This window comes from Anoplopoma fimbria, chromosome 24 (assembly GCF_027596085.1).
Source record: "Anoplopoma fimbria isolate UVic2021 breed Golden Eagle Sablefish chromosome 24, Afim_UVic_2022, whole genome shotgun sequence".
Classification (NCBI taxonomy): Eukaryota; Metazoa; Chordata; class Actinopteri; order Perciformes; family Anoplopomatidae; genus Anoplopoma; species Anoplopoma fimbria.
The window spans coordinates 18,879,116-18,901,781 of NC_072472.1; the positions used below are offsets into that span (position 1 = coordinate 18,879,116).

Consider the following 22,666-nt stretch of genomic DNA (forward strand, 5'->3'; position numbering starts at 1 on the left):
GTCCACTGGTCATGAAAGAACTGCTACCATACATCACTTAGTGGCTGCAGCCACCGAAACGCAGGTTGCAGCTGATGTCCTGCACGCATCAATCAGCGGTCATGTTCACAGAGGGTAAAACCACCGGGTGGGAAGTGATTTTGTAAATGGCTGCACGCAAACAGTATGTGGAGAGCATTTAGTCTCTTATCTCATAGGACACAAAGCGTAGCCTATAAGATCAATTACACGTACATTACATACAGTCAAGTACATTAGAAACTGAACATAAAGTGGTGCAGCTCCAGCTGTTCTCATATCGCCGGGGTCTCTCTTTCATATTCGGTCAATTAAGTGTCTATTCTACTCACTGCAACTGATCTGCAGTTTCATGGCTACATTTACTGCACTTCCATTACAAATAAGATCAAGCTGCAGCTGGGGCTCATTTGAGTCAATGGGAAATGAGATCAGTAAAACACAGGCTGCATATGGCAGATAGGGACAGGTGACCACGCTTTGATGACACGGCTGCAGGATGAACTGGCACCGAGCTTCATCGGAGTGGTGAAATGTGTGCCGCCTATATGGCCAGGGATCCGGTGCTTACAGTTATGGTTACAAGCTGCCTAACAGATAGAGTCCGGCTCTCACATCCCTGTCCTCCTGGCACCTATTGATGCTTTTTAATGTCCGAGATCGTTAAACGGCAAAATATACGCTAATGCTCCTTCAGCTGGAACCATTAAAGGCTCATGTCAAAGTCCTTGTCAGTACATTGTGATAAATTCTCAGTTCAGTCGTAATGGAGCCTTTACAGACTGCTGTCCTGTAGTGAAGCTGTGGAAGCATTGGACATATACATTAATAGGCAGTATATATGTACAATTTGTGCAGAACCAAACCTAAGCAAAGGGGCTTTAAAAACACAAAACCAAAAACAATATCATAATGCAAATTTCTTTTTTTCTCATATATTGTACATTTCATCAAACGAGATGAACCCAATCAGTCTATCTTGGTGGTTAAGTTATCATATTTTCTAATTCCATAGCTTGGGCAAAACTGAAATGTATTTTGACAATAACAACATTGAACTTGTATATTTTTAATTGGCTTCATACAAGGTAACATTACAGTACCTATAACATAATTCAATAGCTCAGCAACATTTGTTAACCTCCATTTTGTTCCTGTGTTAAACTGGACTGTAATTTTAAGGCTGTACTATATGATGTAATACTGTCATGTGTTGCTGTTTTTTGTCCATATTGTCAGAATTTGTCAGAATTTCTTGCTACAATATGTCTTTTTTCCCCAATTGAAGGGGTTGTCGACAGCTGATGTCTAGATCTACAGTACATTTACATTGACAGTGTTTAGGACTTTGTGGGTTTATTGAATGTTCACACGAGGCTTCATGTGTGACTTTACAGTCCAAGAACGGGACACATTCTTTTCGGACCTTTTTGCCTAGAAAATACGCAAGTGAACCTTCATTAAAACATCCTGTACAGAAACATTTTGGATTACCCCATGAACCTCTGAAAGCCCTTTATTTGAAGTTATCAAAAATAATCACACAACAGATTTTCACTTTTGAGCACTCACAAGGATTTCCAAAATCTGCAGGGCAATCTACAACAAATGACAACACTCCATAAATCACCCCCGTACAGCACCCCAGTTTCTTTGTCATCCTGTTTATGCACATCAACAGTATGCTCAGCGAAATTCATTTTCTCTCTGCTGCACAACTGACAGAACACCATTTAATACATACTAAGCCAATATCACTGTTTATTACGCCAGACAAGGACAAAGTAAGGAAGGAGAGTAGCTTAGGAAAGCATCAGAGAACTGTATTTGTGCTGATAATCTAAATTATTTTCCATGTATAGGAAGGAGAGAGAGACAATGTAAATGCTGACATAATCAACAACCATTGCAAAAAAAGCTGAATAGCATGAAAAACATTACATACAGTACAAATACGACTTCTAGAGCAATCATGACTGATATACAGCATTATCCATAATTGTTTATGATGCTTTTGCCAACCTTTGCCATCTACTGTTATCGACTTGAGCCTTAAATGGAAGCAATGAAAGTGAAATTATCAAAGCACTGTATCAGAGTCCAAGTTAAATCAACTCATCACTATAGTTGCAGTTAATGTGTTAACGCTGACTTGCCAGCAAGCGGATTACATAGTTAGTCATTAAAAACCTACCCAACCAGTTAACTTTTTTTTTTTCTTCCATCTGGCTTTTCTGTGTAATGAAGAGGAGAAGATAAATGTGTACTTTAATCAGTTAAAGAGCTTCATACCTACTGCTGAGTGATATTTTTCCAGGTATAATGTTGCGTGTTGTGAGCCTTGCAGTTTCCTGTAATCACATTAAAGACCGTGGTATGTACTGCACATTGATCATGTGGAAAATAATGTTTTCAGCGTAGCACCTCCCACTTGATGTAGATACAATTTTTTTATTTAAATTAAATTTAGGTGATGTAGTCATGTAAGAAAAAATATTGATGTTATTAATTGTATTTATTTGGTTGTGCGTACATCAATATACTATTAAACAACTTAAGTGTACTCTCCTATTCTACAGGACAGCAAACACTGGGTTGGTCATTTCAAAATGCGTTCTCTCTATGACTACAAGCTCATCCCAAAGTCACCGTTTCAAAAGTGCTTGCTTCAGAACACCCCCTGGACATTTGTCAACTATATTTAGTGGGGGGGGGAGATGCTCTTCATGATCAGCACTTGTGTTTGAACGCATACTTTGCCATGCCTGGTACCATATATATATATAAAGACTTATTGTCTTAAACATGATCTTACCCCAGCACATTTAACTATCCATAAAATGCTGTCGTGTTAATATAGATGAAACAAATTCGGTTCTTTGTAGTCCAGAATGTCGTGCACTTAGCTCAGCAGGAAGAATGGCATGTTCAAAGCATTAATGATATGTCACCCTTCATGCTTTGTTAATGGTCGAAGCTGAGATCATAAAACCCATTTGCGTGATAATGACAGTTTGATTTAAAATATGTCCTCCAGGAGGACGATTGTGTGACCGAGGTGAGGGCTGAGCTTTTAAATATTGAGATCCATACGGTGAATTTTTCCACGTAGAATCCTGAGAAAGTCTGCCCACTGGTGACCCATTACTCTACACGATTCCACTTCCAATGTGCAAATCAATAGAATACTAGGTGGAACAACAAGCATTTCAGGAGCCTTTTCATGCAGTAATGAGCAGAGGAGACAAACGCTGTGTACATTTTGGTAGAATAAATGTACAATTTCTAGTCTGGAGAACAACTTGAAATGTTATGTTACAGGTAACAATTTTGCTAGGCATGATTAAAAAGCTCAGCATGCAGCAAAGCGGCATAACTGTCAAAAAACAGCCGTAACGTTCATTTTGTTGCTGTTGTTGCTTATAAAAAAATATTGGAATAATTGTCAACTTCAAGGTAACACCATTTTTGTAAACGCATTGAGAGACTGGTTAATAATTAAATGGGCCTCTTATGAAACTGATTTAGCTGGGTCATGTATTTCATTACTCTACTTAATAATTTTATTCAGTTACATTTTATGGGACTTTTATAAAAAACACTTCATCATAAAGCATACCTTCCAACCGTGCCAACATGTACGTATGTGTTGAGGCCATGTGTCAGAGAATCCGTTCCATAAGTTTCAAAAAGTTTGTATATTTAAAGATGGGCTGTGTTGTCCAGGAGGGGCAGTATTTGTGGTCGTGGCTTTATTAGTAGTGGTAGACAACTCGGCAGAAAAATAATCAATAGATGCAGAGACATGCATGGTCTCAAGCACTCTTGAATGCCTACGTGTTTGTGTGTATGCATGAAAGGCAGTGTGAATGAGAGAAGTATTCAAAAAGTGAGACATGGTTTCAGTGAAATGTTGTATAGATACGCAATTACGATCTAAGTTGCAATGAATTTGTGTTTTTATGTGATCATCATGATTGATAACATATTTATTCACATGTTGCTCAATTGAAATGCTTATTAATGTAAATAATGAAAAACTTAAAGAAAAGCGACATGTGGACAGCGATCAATAAATATAATGCTCTGACAAAAACACGAAAAAAATCTAGTAACTGTGGCTGTTGCAGGACTTCTTTAAACCTGTCCAATAAATCCGCCTGAACGAAATCCTTGGTCTCACTGGGCATCACCAGAGTCTTATTTTTACATTAATTATGATATATTTACGTTCATGATGATAATTTTGGGGAAGTGGCTTTGGAGGGAGGTCCGAAAGGATATTCCACCAGTGTTGCCAACTTGACAACTTTCTGGCTTGATTCAGGGAATTTTGATGCCAGTCCTGCTTGTTACTTTCATTGGAGAAGTTGGCAACACTGGGCTGGATTTTTTTAGTTGGATCATTTTAAAGATCTAGCATACTTTTGCTAGTTTATCAACATTACAAACCCTAGCTTTAAATTGCTTACCAAAAAGTCCTATGAAATGTTAAATCAAAGTATAAGGATTTTGTGATTGTATCCTTTGACTATGAAAAAAATCTATTTATCCCTATAACAAATAGCTTGACTAAACGCAAAGCTTTATGAATTGGCACTGGAATAGAGAATAGAATTCTTATTAATCCACATTGTACGTAAAAGAGCACATTAGGGTTAGGGTTAGGGTTAGGGTCATTAGAATCCCTGTGGCAGCTAAAGCTGGGGATAAACAGGAAGGCAATCCAGGCACTCCAAAATCTTGGAACAACAAGGAAATATTAAAAAAGCCTTTGTTATAGTGGCTTAATAATTAAAAGAGCAAACATCTTTTGACCACTGTAGGTCTTCGTCAGGGCATTTAAAAGTAGTTCAACCCTCTCAGCTGGGTAAACTAGAAAAGCAAAGCAAACTGTAAATCTTGTAGAGTTTCCCTTGCTTGTTTACAAGTGAGAGCTTTGCAAGAACCCCAGTGTCACAGAAGACCTTCAAGGTTCAGGACGCTCACGGCAATCAGGGGTCGATTATATAAAAAAGCCTTAGTCAGGGTAAGAAGGTTCTACCATCTGAGTCTAAACCGTCTGCCATTCTCTGGTCTACTGGCAACAACATTGATGGTGACAGTTTTTTGTGAGGGGTGTGGCTACTAGAAGCTTTTGTAAACTTACAGTGAATTCAGACAATCCTGTCTGCCATCTTGACATAAATGAAACGGGGCCCCTCCAGGTTTGGATAGCTCAAAGCAGCTTGCATGTTATGGTTATCCATGTCATGAGACAATGCAGAAAACAAGACAAACCTGTCCTGGTTCCTCGTGCTCTCCTAAAGCCCTCCTTCACTGTCTAAACTGCTAGCTCTGCTAAACAATGAGTGGCCTGGACTATTGTGATGAGGCCATGAATATACTTTAAATGACCATCCACAATTCAAGGTGCAGATGAAGAAAACCTTCTTTTCGTAACAGATTGCAAAGTCGTGCAAGGAGCGGGTGGAACCATTCATTGATTGGCTTTGTTCTTAACATCTTGTCTATTTCGGGCCACCAGACATTAAATTGGGTACCACTTTTCAAACGAGAAGCACCCAAATGACATAATTAAAGGGAGTTACAACCATTCTGGTCCCCAAATGTTGCATCTGTTTTCCAGACACTATTTTGTGAAGAGATATAGGACATATGGGACAGGATCAGGTCCTCCTCTATACAGTGTTTAAACTGCTAGTGGTAAATGGTGGGGCTGGATGCAATTAACAACAAACCAAGGGAAGGCAACCATGTACCATGGAGTGCCAACAGTCTGATTACTTTTGCAGGTGATTTTACCGATGAGTTATTTCCCACTACTTGTGAAGGATATTAATCAGTAAAATAAATCTTTGTTTGGCCAGAAAACCAGCAGACAGTTGGCTCTCCGTGGCACATGTTCGATCACTTCCTAGGCAGTTATACCTGAACAAATCCTTTTAATGTTTGGCATTTTTTCATCCAGGACTGACACAATGGGTGCCACTGTCCCAATAATCCCCAGTCTGTACAAATGCTCCAACTCTTTCTATACTTTTCCCTTTATGGCATAAACCACAAACTGGACTTGTAAAAGTATCGGGTGGGTTCTTGATCGATGTGCATCCTCACTTTAAAACCCTTGAAGGTGCCCAGCTTCTTCTTAAGAACTTCACAGTATCTTTGGATATAGTGCTGTGCCTGAATTTTTGCCATTTCAGTCAGATCTCTCTAGGCCAATCACGATGACTGATGGTACCTCAAATCAGTCTAAAACGTAACGACCCCAAAGATTTAAACTCCTCCATGTCCCCTCTGAATATTTCTAGCAGGTTTAGCAGTCATTAAGGTCCCTGAGAAATCTAAAGCACTTTCTTAAAAGTAAGGGAACGCATCCAACAGATGGTTTTGTACACCATGATCGTTAACCCTTCAGAGAAGCCTGTCCTAACATGTCACCAGACACAACTCAAAATTCAGTGCTCCAACAAATGGTGCATCTATGCCACAATATAGACTTCGAACTGGCCATACTTAATGGAAATGGCTGTGAACTTTGAAACTGGACAACCAAGGCTTTGGATCCCAGTGGTTCCAAGACCAGTTCCTCATATAGTCATTTGGATATCCACCACACTAGAAACACCAAGTGGAATAGAGCTCTTTTAAACCTCATATGTAATTCCATTTGCAATGTCCCAGTGTTCCATTCTCACTACCAATACTCTGATAAGCTTTAGTTCCATACGCAAATTAACTGACAATCCAAAATAGGCCCAAATTACCCTAACTTATCCTCACACTGGTCCTTGAATCATATGCCAAACAAGGAATATATTTCTCAAAAAAGCATTTGCCCATTAATGATCTAGTTAAAGCTAGCGTACAAGAGACATTAGTGTGTGAGACTAGTATAACTACAGTAGGAGAAACTGGAAGTAAAATGTCTTAATTCTTTATTTAGTTAGGGTTGAATATTTAATAGGAGAAGATAAAACAGAACTGAGAAAGTAAGCATGTACTCTGGCACCTTCCATGTCTATAATGCTTTATAAAAACACTTACAATGTGTTATGATCGTACATATTGATAATGCTTCACAACAACACTCAGACCACAAAATAAAGCATTTTATAAAGTATTATATGGTCAAGTATCATAACTTGTTGGAATACATTATAATCTTTTTGTAATGCATTATATCACTGTTATCAAATGCCTTATTTCATTACTAGTACCCAATACCAACTTAGAGTAACTTATAATCACATGATAATGAAAAAGGCAGTGTGTAAAACGATCATATTAGTGATTTCTCCATACAAAGCACGTCTTTCATTTCAGGTATTTGATTAAATAATAGTAATAGCAGAACTAGTATGCATACATTTGAATTGCAATCTCATACCTCAAATGTTTCCACAAAAAAAAGAAAGAATAATATTGCTCAATCTTCAAAAAATTATACTTTCTTTGCCGGGTAAGCAAGGCTGTGGTTATCTTGCTGAATATAAATCTATGTAATGCAACATTCAGGTTACATGGGGGTTGTTGTCTATGATTCAGCCCTATGGCCATGAGCAATATGTTAGGAAGTTACATCCAAGGGCTATAATCCAAACAAGCAGATAATGAAAGGCTGCAGACACCATATGCAACGGATGCATCAGTTGGGGGAATGACACAAGGACAAGTTTTTTCAAGTTATAATAACAATTATAATTACAAAAAATATAATTCACTGCCCCAGCTAGATCCTGAATTCTTGGACAGCTGCCATTTGGGTCTGTGTCCAATTTCTTGAATTGAAGGCCAATGGGTGGAAGAGGGCTGGGTCTGAATAAACTGACTTCAGAGCGGGCATTTCATCTAGATATACTGGTGGTAAGGCCACAACACATCATTAAAATCACATGGCAGCATTATTGCCGCTCTTTCTAACCATTAGGACCATACTTTTTCCAGAGATGTTCACCTTGGAGTTGTTCTTTATTTTAAATATGGGTGTTGGCCAGGCCACAGTCCAGTGTGTGTCCAGCTTTGTGCCAAATTAAGACCCTCTCTGTTGAATCTCGAGAGCTGAAGGTCATCAGCAGTGTGTGTCACGGCAGAAGTAGCTGACTGATGTTGGAAATATCAAGACATGATGGACTATAGCTCCCATAGCCTGAGGGTAAAGCACAGCTAACCTCTGCCTGGGATACTCACTCTCTAAAACTTGCTCGACCCACTCAAGTGCATTCACAGGCTGCTAGACAATAGTGTGCTTTAGCCAATAAATACTTGAGCAACCAACATCGAAGTAGAAATGTTTGTTGAAATCACTTTTAGGTCAGGGTATCTCTAAAAATAATAAAAAACCTGCTAATAATGAAGTATAATACAAAAAATAATTTTATCTGGAACTAAAAATCAAAACACTTCCGCTTTCCATTCCATCTTGCTGAACTCACAGTTATTTATATGATACAAAGTGGTGCTGTCGTCGTTGATCCATAAGTTGTTTGTTTGATATAAAACTAAAGCATTGCACAATGGTGAAATAATACAATAAATGTGCCAATACTTTGATTACACTGAGAAATATTTTCAGAAGTATACACATAAATATACTGTAGATATGCCTATTTTACCTAATCTTCATAATTAATGCATAGTTTCATAATTCATTGTATAAACAAAAAGTGAAGTTTGTTTCATATCTGCCGACAGTTTTTAGTCATATTTATCAACAAAATGTGGTACAACATTTTAGTTATTCTTGTTCATATTTTTTAATTTTGTCTGCTTTCACTTGTAGAACTGGTGAGCGACAACACTGTTGATGGTGAGGAACGTCTTTAAAGTAATTTAGATTAGTTCAAATTGCTGCCAACTGTCATGAAGGCACTACTTGAAATTCCTTTAGTGTGGCTGAGTAAGGTGTGAATATGTTATAGAAGCATGCTGATGATAATTCTCAAACTGAAATTGGCTGCAAATTGAAAATGTCTTACATTTGAAATGTCAATAACTACTGTTGACCATTATACGGTTGATTGAAATGTTTTACACAGTTATGAATGAGACATTTCTTTGCTTGTTGCTCTCAATTCCTTCCACCGAATCCATGACACAACCCTGGAATGGCAGGACTCTAAAACACAGAACGAAGACATAACCTCAACTATTACACATTTTTACAATGGCTAACATCAGGCTAACCCATTTTGGCACATAAGCCTTCATCAGAGCATCTGTTTTTGGCAGAGAACCCAACCAGAGGAAGGTTATATGAGGAGGCGCACCTGCTATATGCTTTTCACTGCTTGCTCTCATTTTCATCAAGTGTGATGTGGTCGCATGACTGACAAGCTGCCGCCTGAACCCTATTTTAGGAAGATACTGCGGAGTGGTATATATTTAATAGTCATAAATTAGATTGTATTTGGTAAATATAATAATATGAATTATTACAATAATAGGCCAAATGCTGTCTAAAAAATGTAAATTGATGTACTTTTAATGTAGAAAAAATATCAAATATTCTACTCGAAAAATGTTTTTAAGCTTTACAGAAAAGCCAACCTGCCAGAGTGAATTAAATATGTGAAGTTCTTGAGGCAATGAACATCATCATGTATCATGTAATCATTATATAATTTGTTAAAGGAAGTCTAGCGTTTTTACACATAACCTGACTGCATAGAATATTCAGATATTTTGCAGGTTAGTCCTGCAACATTGTCTCTACCTACCATTTGTTCAAATGTAATTTTTAAATAAGTTTAATGTCACCTCTGTTATTTTTGACTAAGATTTTGAGTAATTGTGGCTAAACAAGGGATGATCAGTAATTTTGAAAGCAGGTTTTTTCAGCATGGTGATATTTTTACATGTAGGATAGATTTTTTTGTCTATATTTAACACTAGAGCTAGAGCAAATTCAAGTGGCGACAGACTCTCATTAAATTAACATCACACTCTGTCCTGGAAGTAAAAAGCCCTCTTTGTTTTTTTAAGTAGCAATAAGCTTATCTGAACACAAAGTTTTGGAGCACGTGTAGAGCAGACACAAAAGGCTGGTGCTGAAACGATTAGGTACAATCATATTCTGTGCTCAATTAGAGCCATCACTGTGGCTGTCAGTCAGCGTTGAGTTATGACGTCTTCAGTGAGTGGCCTTCACAGACCAGGGCCCAGATGCAAAGGTCAGAACCAGGAAACAGAAAGCTTCATCTTTAAAATCCATCCTACACATTGTAGTTACAGGTGCCATACTCAATTTGCAAAAATAGTTTTTCTGGAAACCTTTAATTTTAGATCAAAGTAGCCCATTGTTGTCATAAATAATTAGCCATTAGGCTAGTATGCTGGTCAAAAATCAAACTATTTTTATATTGCTTAACATCTATTGAGGTTGAATCGTTACAGCAAAACAATCAGCCTGATTGACATAACACTAATAACTTGTTCCCCCACGCCTTCTTTTTTTAGCAAATTATCAAAATAATTCCTTATCCATTATTCTTAAGAGTGGATGTAAAAAGATGCACAATTTCCAATAAAAGTTAATGGGGCAAAAGTGCTTTCCCTGATTTGCTAATCAAATGCTCAGAAACACTGCTATGTGATACAAAGACCCCATAAAAAAATATCTCCAATCAGAAAAGTATAAAAATACAAAAAAATACATTCAACATCCCTGGTCTTAAAAAAAACAGTGTTTGACTGCTCTTCTCCATGTGTGCTCTACTTCTCGAGGAGCAGCCATCTTCGATATGCGAATAGATGCATAGTAATGACGCGGTAGCAGTTACATCAAAGCCGTTCCCTATATTTTGCCACAGGCCCACTCTTCGGCAGATTTCAGTTGGGATGACTCGTGAATATCATCGTGTACAGACCCTGACGTGCACAAACCCTCGACAACAAAGAGACCCCAAAAAAAGGACGTAGCCGCAACACCTACCTCCAAAATCAGGCCTTAAACGGATGTCATATCCCTTCAGCAACTTGTCCACGGTGGTCTTGGCCACAGACATTCCAGTGCTTCCAGTGGAAGAGCTAAGGGCAGAAAACACAAGTGTAAGAGCCATTTTAAGTAGTGGGAGAAAACGGAAGTCTGATACTTTTGTCAAAGACATTTGTTTCTCTACAGCACACCACCTGTACAATACAATTATTACTGCACATACTCTCTGTTGTCAACATTATTGACATGAACGCAACATTGGAAGAGTAAGCCCTTAAGCCAACGTGGTGAGGATTTGACGAAGGGAATGAGGACTATGGATGCATTAAACAACAGCCAACAAATACATTCATCAAACAATCTGTTTCTCTTCTAAAATAAACTATTTTTTTGGTCATATTATATCCTCAATTTCAGTCAACTTTATTTTTTATCTTGCATTCTGGGCTGTTACCACATTGACGGAAGAATAAACATTCACCACGTATATTTAGTATATTTAGGCATGCTGACTGTTGTCATGGGGAAGGTTAAAACATGTGCCTTGTGTATGGAACCCCACCTACAGTGTATTAATCTAATCAGTTAAAGGGCTGCGATGTAATACACATTTCAAGCATTTTATTGCCATGGGTCTTTCAAAAAAGTGGCATTAAAAGTAACAAAGTTGTATTTGTGGGCCATGTATTTAAAAATATATCTTCCTTTTGTGCTTTCAGAGGCTCAGGCTTGGATGGTCTGACTGGACTGGACTGGAGACAGACTATCCCCAGGAGGAACGGATAGTCCGCACTAGTCTGACTGACACTTAAAACATTGGTGCCATGACCTGCATCACCTGACCGAGATCGGCTCTCCAGCTGAGGTTCCTTGTTACGGGGAGGGTGTGGAATAAGCGTGTGTGTGTGTGTGTTGGGGGGGGGGAATTAGGGGAGGAAGTGGGTTAAAATTGCTCTCGTGAAAGGAGCACTAGCCTTCGGCTCAGTCAGGGAAGCACTGTTCAATTAGCTCATAGGTAGTGCAGCTGTTCATAAAGCTGGCCAGTTACAGGACTTGAGGGTTTGACACCTGAGAGCATCATGATGAGAATAATATCAATGACACCTGAAACACATACAAGATTACGCCCCTTTCTATTGTTAATCTGGGTTATTGCAGTGGGATCAAAATGTCAAAAAAAAAGGGGGACCCAGTTCTCACTGAGCACCTTAATCTCATAAGTGAGGCTGCAGGTTACTGCAGCCCAGGAAAAAGAGGGGGCCAGGAGGGATATGTATCAGTGCCTTTAACAACAAAACAATAAAAGGGATTGATCTGGAGATTGGGACTGTGATGATGTTCTTTAAGGCCTGTGCAGTAATTCATACTGCAGGCTAAACATCTCAAGAACTAGACAAGAGTGTATTTATTGAAACGTTAAATCATACACCCTGCTTCCTGTCTTGAAAGCAACAGCAGATGATGCCCTGCTGGGATTATTTTTCGATTTTAATTGATTTGGTTCCGGTCAATAAAATGGGCAATCACGTAGATTATATGAAAAGGATTTGCATTTTTAGAGATGAATACAATAAGTGAGCCTTCGGACAGTGTTGCCACGGCACTGGAGACATACATCTGGCTGCTTACCCTGGAGTAATCAATCGATCCCATCAGTTAATGATCAGCCAACACTATTGTAACCCACAGAGGGCTGTCATTTTAGGCATCATCATACTGAGAGTCGCCCTTCCCAGTACACATATGTCTATCCCCATTTTGATATCGGGAGTAGGTTACGTTTCACAATAGGCTTGATACCGTGCACGCGCATGTTTTTACGCTCGCGCGTACCACAACACCATCTAATAGAACATATATCGGCAGCAATGCCCCTAATAAGTAGGCCTGGGTGCCCCGTTTATGCGATTTGCCACATCTCAGCCTTTTATTGACCGGCAAATCACGTCCGTTGGTGTGAACGGGATTTTTTTGTTTGTTTGTTTGTGGTCCAAGCGACGTTTTTCTTACCTTTGAACAAAGCAGAAGAAGGACAAAGCCGCCAGAGCAGAGAAAATTCCACATAATTTATCTTCTTGACGACCCAACATCTCCACAAATCCTTAGATATAGTTTCTATAATCCAACCAGTCCAGTGGTCCTCCAGAAAAATTCACAAAGTAAAAACGGGCAATTAAAAAATAATTGCCTTTTTAAAAATGTCGAAGAAACTAACCTACATCTACGCATGCGATGTGTTCATTATAATAGGCTTCTTGGGTTTGTGTTGTGTTTTTTTTATCTCGTAATTGGCCCCCGCTGTTTTCCCCGGCTATGGAAATCCGTGCAGGTCACAGAGCCCCTCGACCAACACCAGAAGATCAGACATCTTGCTCAAAAAACAGCATACACAATACTTTTAAAAGTGATGACAAGTATTCTTCCTCTTAAAAAAACAAACACTGGCATGAATGACTGAGCAGGAGCCTCTTGATGATCAAATCGGTGGATGAAATTTCCCAGTCCAAATCTGCAGAAGAGGCATGGTTCCAGCGATGCTCCGGCGCCAGACTATTCCACAACGTGATGTTGTTTTAAAAGAGATTTGTTTGTGCTGGGAACGCTGGTCGGCTGGATGGGAGCGGTGGGTTTAAAAAAAAGAAAAATGAAATCTTCATTCCCTTTTTTTTTTCTTCTTCCCCCCGTTGCCGCTGCTGATGATGATGTAGATCAGCGCAAAGTCACTGAGGGGAAAATGCACATTGAAAAAGCACTGGGTAATATCTGATGCAGACGTCAGAGCAGGCTATATCGCTCCTCTGGTGGAAAAAAAAAAATAGATGCCGAGAAATATGGATGGCCCCTTATACGCTAATGCATGTATCACAGCTTCGGATGTCATGTCAAAAGATGCGTACCTATATTTTGAAAAGTCCACTTGCCTCCGCTGTCCAACGTTAAATGGCGTTTCAACACGTTAAACGTGGTCCGCTCCTCTTCCCCTCGAAACACCGAGCAAGTGTCAGACATGCAACAGTCCGAAGAGACATGACGAGGATATCCTGTCTCCTTTCGATTGTCTTTTTTATTTTTTTTGGAGTTCTTAGTTGAAATAAAAAAAGATGTCCTAGCCTACTGGAAGGGGGAGAAAGGGGTGGGGGGACACCTAAGGTGAATTCCTTAGCGACTGTGTGTCCATGCGCTCAATCGTCTGTCTATTCTCTCTGAAACCCAGTAGGATGCTGGGAGTGTGTGCCGGTGCGTTTTCGTGCATTTCTTCCACTTTGCCACAATTTTTTTTTTTTAACACGCACACGGAGAGACACGCACGTATGCACCCACACCCACAATCACGCGCGCACACTCAAAAAATAAAAAAGATTGCGCGTGTTCACTTTATTTATCAATTTTCTATTCATTTAATTCCTCATTGCAAACTAGTGCTCGCGCCGATGTATTTGAAACATGCACATCCTTAGTGGAAACTGCTAGCGCGCGCACACCACCAATTCAAGAATCACGCAAGCTCGTGTTTTATACAGAGGAGGAGGTTTTCTTCAGGGATCTCTGTGCTGTCCAGTTGCTAAGCAACCCAGCCAGCACCGATGCAGTTGTGGTGATTCGAAGGCTATGCGCAAAGGCTCATTTAAAGGAGTAGAACCGATGCTGTCACCGCTGGGGTGTCAGTGGGACAAAAGCAGACAGCAACTGATGTACCATGGAGCCATTTCTGTTATGATAGGGCTGGGGGAGAAGGAGGGGGGGGGGGGGGGGGGGGACGCCATTTAGCCTACAATAATACATGTAAAAGAAATGTGGGGTGTCAGGGATATAACACTCAAACTACTTTTGCTTCATCATCATCATTGTCCTACTCCTCATCATCACCATCACTGTCAGGGCCTGTGATGAATCAATCAGTCTATAGCATTATTTATTTAAACATGTTAATACTCAACAGGTACAGCGGGTAAAATAAGTATTGAACACGTCACCATTTTTCTCAGTAAATATATTTCTAAAGGTGCTATTGACATGACATTTTCACCAGATGTCTGTAACAACCCAAATAATCCATACATACAAAGAAAACCAAACAAATAAGTTCAGAAATTAAGTTATGTTTAATAAAATGGAATGACACAAGGAAAAAGTATTGAACACGTGAAGAAAGGGAGGTGCAAAAAGGCATGGAAAGCCAAGACACCAGCTGAAATCTATCAGTAATTAGAAAGCAATCCTGCCCCTTGTCAGTGCAAATTAATATCAGCTGGTTCAGTCCCAACTGATGGCCTATAAAAAGGTGTCTCATTACCAAGGTGTCACACAAGAAGCATCTCATGATGGGTAAAAGCAAAGAGCTCTCTCAAGACCTTCGCAACCTTATTGTTGAAAAACATACTGATGGCATTGGTTACAGAAGGATTTATAAACTTCTGAATGTTCCAGTGAGCACTGTTTGGGCCATAATCCGGAAGTGGAAAGAACATCATTTCACCATAAACTGGCCACGACCAGGTGCTCCTCGCAAGATTTCTGACAGAGAAGTGAAAATAATTATCAGAAGAGTTGTCCAAGAGCCAAGGACCACTTGTGGAAAGCTTCAGAAAGACCTGGAATTAGCAGGTACAATTTTTTCAAAGAAAACAATAAGTAATGCACTCAACCGCTGTGGCCTGTATGCACGCTCACCACGCAAGACTCCATTGCTGAAGAAAACGCATGTTGAAGCTCGTTTAAAGTTTGCTGCACAACACAGAATATAGACTGGTCAGATGAGACCAAAATTGAACTCTTTGGATGCCATAATACACACCATGTTTGGAGGTCAAATGGCACTGCACATCACCCCAAAAACACCATACCAACAGTGAAGTTTGGAGGCAGGAACATCATGGTGTGGGGCTGTTTTTCAGCATACGGCACTGGCAAACTTCATATAATTGAAGGAAGGATGAATGGAAAAACGTTCCGAGACATTCTTGATAAAAATCTGCTACCATCTACCAGGATGATGAAGATGAAACGAGGGTGGACATTTCAGCAGGACAATGATCCCAAACACACAGCCAAGGAAACTCTCAATTGGTTTCAGAGAAAGAAAATAAAGCTGCTAGAATGGCCCAGCCAATTACCTGACTTGAATCCAATAGAAAATCTATGGAAAGAACTAAAGATCAGAGTTCATAGAAGAGGCCCACGGAACCTTCAAGATTTGAAGACTGTTTGTGTGGAAGAATGGGCCAAAATCACACCTGAGCAATGCATGCGACTAGTTTCTCCATACAGGAGGCGTCTTGAAGCTGTCATTACCAACAAAGGCTTTTGTACGAAGTATTAAATTACATTACATTACAGTCATTTAGCAGACGCTTTTATCCAAAGCGACTTACAATCAGTAGTATATTACATATCATTCACCCATTCACACACTGATGACAGGGCTACCATGCAAGGTGCCACCATCAGACTCTAACTAACATTCATGCAACATCCAGTCCGATGGCAAGCCTTCGGGAGCAACTTGGGGTTAAGTGTCTTGCCCAAGGACACATCGACTGCCGAAGCCGGGTATCGAACCACCGATCCTCTGATTGGCGAACTACCTTGCTCTCCACTACGCCACAGCCGCCACAGCCGAAATCAATTTCAGTAAGCGTGTTCAATACTTTTTCCCTGTGTCATTCCATTTTATTACACATAACTTCATTTCTGAACTTATTTGTTTGGTTTTCTTTGTATGTATGGATTACTTGGGTTGTTACCGACATCTGGTGAAAATGTCATGTCAATAGCACCTTCAGAAATATAGTTACTGAGAAAAATTATGACGTGTTCAATACTTATTTTACCCGCTGTATGTGTTGCTTTTGGTTATGCTCGGCAGTCATCTTTACCCATATGAGGAGAATTCAGTTTTTGTCCCTCCATAGGTGATGTCACAGCACTGAACAAGAGGGTTATGAACTGGCAAAGAAGGAATTCTTTTTTTTGGTAATGTTTTCTGGATGGACTTTAATGTTTTTTTTATTACGACTTATTTGAGTGTCAATGTTAAACAAAAACAAAATAAGTAGAATGATTATACATTTGTATTTTGGCTTTTCAGTGCTCCAGCTTTAAAAGAGGCATGGTATTTTAACATGACTATACTTAATCCCCTAATCATAAATCTGACAAGAAATGGCATTGCAATTACATACTGTGCATCAAAAGGGCAACACCATGACTGACCATGAACGGGCACCCAAGGGTGAGCAATTAACATAACATGATCTATAAGAAACAGACTGACTTTCACAGTTCATGGCCTACGTGTTGCATCACAGGAGGGAATATAAATGCCTACAAGCTTTCACAGCCTGATTGGGAAGTCATTGTGAAGTTACATTGGTGATGGGTTTACGTATTTTACGTCCTTATATTGAGCCAACCCATGATGTTTTCACAAAACCTTAATAAGTGGTTTTCCTGCCTAAACCTAACCTTTAATTGTTTCCACGTTATTTAGTTACTGACATTACCATACCCGTCAAAGAAGACCATGAGATGTGGGTTAATGCTTTGGGAAAAGTTAGCTACTGGACTTTGAGTTAAACCAATGAAGTTCTTAAAGACTATTTGTGCAGATTAGTTTGCCTTTGAGCTTAAAAACTCTTGCTGACTGGGGTGCTTCTTACTTCGTGAGCGTTAGTCTAATGTTAAAATCTGATTGCTTACGACAACCGGCTAAAAGGATGGTGTTTCTGCGCTGCAAAAGTTTAAAGGCTTCAGAGAGAGCACAGTATAAATGTTTGATGTTGCATTGTCTTCAACCACTAAAAATCATTTGAATCAATCAGACACTTTAGAATCCACAAAGCTGAACAAACTTACAATTGAAAAAGCTGAAGAAGGTATCTATTTTTTTTCTTCTTTTTGCTAAAAGTAGGGTTATCAAAATTTTGGGGGGGAGCAAGGGAGGTCTTTATTTTTTCCATGCTCTAGATTAATATTTCTTTTCTTCTGGGATTTACTGTAAAAAAAAAATTGCATCACAGACAGCCTTTTGTGGGCTCAATAGATCATAAAGTTGTATTTTTCCACCTCAGAATCTCTTAATTTTCTAGTTGCTATTCCAACCGATAGTCAGTTTGACAGTAACATTAGCTGTGGATCTTTAGGGTTAGTAGGGATTGAACATTGTCAAGCCATTTTTTCACTAGCCAACCGTCGCCTTCACTTTATTCTTAATGACAATAAATAATAATAATAATAATAATAATAATAATAATAAAGCAATATATTATCTAATCTATAATATAATGCATCTTTATAGAGCCAAAACTGTTAATGAGCAAAGCAAATATATTATAGTGCTGAAGCCACTTAGAAGCCACTGAGTTTCTACCTGCACCCTGTTCACTTATTCAGTGACAGTAGTTGTAACAGTTACAACTATTACCAAATCGAACAATATTTATTTAGCAGCTCGTTTAACACGATACACCATTTGTTATGTTTACCATAATTTTGGCAAGTGGTAATTCCTTGTGTGATTTTGGTTGAGCATTAACATATTAGTCCTAAAATTAGGTTTGAGTTGAGAAGGGGAGAATATACAAAGAAATATCAATAAGCCCCAAGAGTCTTTTTTTTTTAGTGAAACTGCCACCCCAATGGTTTTCTTACAGTCCCTAAATGGAAAGAATACAGTATTATTTTTTGTAACCTTGTAAACCTAGTTATTCAGTGGGCTTTCACCTTGGAATCGGTGGTAGATACTTAACCAGTACCACATTGGTTTTCAAAATGGGATTCAGTGATTTAAATGCAAATTATTCACCAGGCAATTTGAGAATAAACTAGCTTGACTTACTCTCGTTTTTTAATCAGTCTGTTCATGCATAGGTGCCAAGGCAACAGTAATTGTGTGCTGGATAATTGCTGAAAAAGCAGACTTTGTCCATATGTGTATTCTTTGTACTCAGTCCATCTCCCATAGGTTATGTTAGTGAGAGCCAGAGTAGAGCCATGTGCAATATGGAGCCAGAACCTATGTGGCACCATACTAGATGGATCCCTTTAATGTCTGGGCATGCTCAGTCCGTGTTTTTAACCCATAGTCTGTGTCTCGCTCACAATAGTGCTCCCATTCACAGCGTTCCCTGATTACTGCAATTACCTTTAATTGGCATCTATGACAAGGAGATCCGAGCCCTTGAGATGTACCATGCACTTTTTTTGCTCCATTCATATGTTGCATAACGCATGTGAGTTGCTGGGTCACCCATGCTCCTATGATATAAATAGTATCACATGGTTAATGCATTGGTGCCTTCCAGTCACTCTCTGTTCCTCTTGCTGTTCATATCTGTCACACACCCCTATCCGCTAAGTAACATATGATATATTTAACTGATGTGTTTAGAGACATTTCAACATGCTTCATCCTTTCTTCAGGCAACTTCACCATCAGTCAGGCACATAAGTGAATATGTGCGTTTCATAAAAGGGGCCGACTTAATGAGGGCTCGCTTAACGCTAATGTGTTGTGGGACTTTGCGTACTCCCTTTGATTAGAGATCACAATCAGGGCTTCTCATGGAGAAGTTAGGTTTCATTTAAGTCTTTAACCATGAGGTGAAACGACAGCCCGAGTTCATGTTTGGGCCACCTCACTGTGAGAGGGCTCTCCTTTATTGTGAGAATCAAATCGCTATCATGGCTGTATCACCTTGGTTTGGAAAAGCAGAGCAGGAGACCTACCTGACTCAAGTCTGAACTTGATGACCTTTGTCTTTACTGTATTGTGTTACCAAATCCAGAATTACTTGGACTACATGGATAGTCATCTAGTTTAATTACATTGCAGTATCTTACAGGTTTTTACTTTCCTGTATTGGAAATATTAATTTAAAAGATACATATTACTAAAAATCTCATACAAATTTTATATTAAGATTTCCCTACTCGATCTGCACCGGCGCATTGCCACCTCTCCGGTTTAAGACTGAATTGCACCAATAAACGAAAGTCCGGTTTTACACGTCAAACAGTTGGCTCTAAGTGCCTGCCTCTCACTGGGCACTTTGCCAATAGTAGTTTAGAATAATAGGGTGGCATCTGCTGTAGCCAATCCAATTTCAGACTATTTCCTGGATTGTAGACGGAGGAGGTTCGATGACACTTCATCAGGACAATGCAAACTGTCCTGAGCCACTAGCATGCTGCTTCTATGGCGAGTCCAAGTGGCAAGACTGTCCCACCAGGTTAAGCGTTGAAGTTTGCAGGTAAAAGTCTGTATTTCAAAGTAATTTAAAAAAATTAAAAAAGCGATTCCCAAGAGGAAACCAAAATGAATGTGATGAGACACATGTGATGGGTTATTAGATCCAAAGGTGATTTGGTTCTCTCAATTCCCCCGGCCACACACAAGCCAAACCCCTCTCAAATTGGGAGCTTAGTTGACCTCCTGAGTTAAGACCTAATTATCTGATTATGAAGTCAGACCCAAGTTAAAAGTTGTGATCTATGCAAGCACTCTTCCAGGTTCTGTACATGGGAGTTCTAAGGCAGGTGAGTCTGCTGTTATCTGTATAGGCGTGCTGAATGTATGCACCGTATGCAATGTATGCACCGCATGACTAAACTTGATGATTATCCACTGTTCACCATGGAATCTTACACTGTGATCACACTGGCAGCCCAAAGCGGCGCTGCATGAGCTCGCCTCCCCGCTGTGTAACAGTACACCTGGCAAGCTTTGAGAAAATGAAGGTTCAACTTCAATGTACATCACGCCATTCATGGACTGCAGTGATGAGAGTGGAGGCTTTGAAAACACACGGCTCTGAAGCACTACCTCGAAGCAGGCTACCAGGCAATTGTTGCTATGCTACCGCAGAAAGCCCAATCAAAGTGCAGTGTGTTGCTCGTCGAGGCTGAACTGCACCACAATGTTCCAAATACTTGTGAGGAGCGCTGTTTACACTCAAACCATAGAAAGCACACAAGAGAGAGGGCGAAATGCATGCTAATGCTTCCGCTTGGTCAACCTCAGGTTTCTGCAGGAAAAAAAAACACAATCATGTAAACAAGGCAGACTGATGCATCATGAATAATATCCTCCATTGATCATTACATTACATTACATTACATTACAGTCATTTAGCAGACGCTTTTATCCAAAGCGACTTACAAGAAGTGTATTTAACAAAGGTATTCAAGAGAACTACTAGTCACCAGAAGTCATAAGTGCATCTCCTTTCTTAAACAAGCATCTAAAAGCATAAACCAGAGCAAAAGTATAGTGCAGAGGCAAATTACTACGAAAACAATAATTGCTACAAACTAATACGAATAGGATAAGTGCAATAAACTAATACGAATACAATAAGTGCAACGAACTGATACGAATACAATAAGTGCAACAAACTAATACGAATGCAATAAGTGCCGAAAGATGGGCAGCGACTCTGCTGTCCTGACGTCAGTGGGGAGTTCATTCCACCACTGTGGGGCCAGGACAGAAAAAAGCTGTGACCGGGTCGATCGGCCGCAGGGACCTCTGAGCGACGGGGCAACCAATCGCCCCGAGGCAGCAGAGCGAAGTGGTCGGGCGGGGGTGTAGGGCTTGACCATGGCCTGGAGATAGGAAGGAGCTGTTCCTTTCACTGCCCTGTAGGCTAGCACCAGAGTCTTAAACTGGCTCTTACAGGGAGCCAGTGTAGAGAACGGAGAAGGGAAGTTGTGTGGGAGAACTTGGGGCGATTGAACACCAGACGTGCTGCAGCTTTCTGGACAAGCTCCAGAGGTCTGATGGCCGACGCCGGGGCTCCGGCAAGTAGTGAGTTGCAGTAGTCCAGGCGGGAGATGACCAGAGCCTGGATGAGCACCTGCGCCGTCTCGTCAGTGAGGAAGGGGCGAATCCTCCTGATGTTGTAGAGGAGGAATCTGCAGGAGCGTGTGACCGATGCAATGTTTGTTGAGAACGACAGTTGGTCGTCCAGGGTCACACCCAGATTCCTCACAGTCCGAGTTGGCGTCACCACGGCATCATCAATGGTGATGGACAGGTCTCGGTGCGGGCAACCCTTCCCCGGGAGGAACAGTAGCTCGGTTTTGTCCAGGTTGAGCTTCAGGTGGTGTGTCGCCATCCACTTCGAGATATACTGTATGTGGTGCACTGCAGGATGGCAGATGAAAACCCCTGCATATGATTTATGACTCAGACAGAGTGACATCCATTCACGATTATTAAACATGGCCATAAAATTGACAGACATTCACCTTCAACATGTAGTACTTTGTTTCATTCTCGCGTTAAATCGCTCACAGCAATGTATCAATGTTCTCACATAATTGCAAATTAATGAACACGTCCTGATTGACCATAAACAAAAGAGTCGTGGCCCTTTAAAGACAGGCAGGTAAAATGTAATACATATTTTAAAATGATCAATAGTAATGACATGAGGTGCTTGTCCTCAGGGGGTCTGAACAATACTAATAAGACTAAGCAAAAAGGTTAGATGTGTCACACCACCCTCTGTAAAAAATAGTTCTGTGCATTTTGTGCAATTACATGCAATGTAAGCAGCTCAACACCTACCTGTTCATCCACTCTAAGTGAGAAAACTAAGGGCTCGCCCCCCCTGCAGGCGCCACACAGCTAACTGACCTGAAACACTCATCTGTCCTCTCCACCAGAGGAGTGCACATCTCAAACAGTCACGTGGTCCGCCGGCT

At 40.1% G+C, this 22,666-nt stretch overlaps 1 protein-coding gene across 1 annotated transcript in view; it reads right to left on the reverse strand.

The window, feature by feature from the left end:
- The window catches only part of gabrb4 (gamma-aminobutyric acid type A receptor subunit beta4), a 47,635-nt gene extending 34,588 nt beyond the window's left edge, over positions 1-13,047 (reverse strand). The window contains 2 exon segments of the mRNA XM_054625642.1: positions 10,955-11,049; positions 12,968-13,047. Coding sequence (XP_054481617.1) covers positions 10,955-11,049; positions 12,968-13,047 — 175 coding nt within the window.
- Between the last annotated feature and the right edge of the window lie 9,619 nt (positions 13,048-22,666).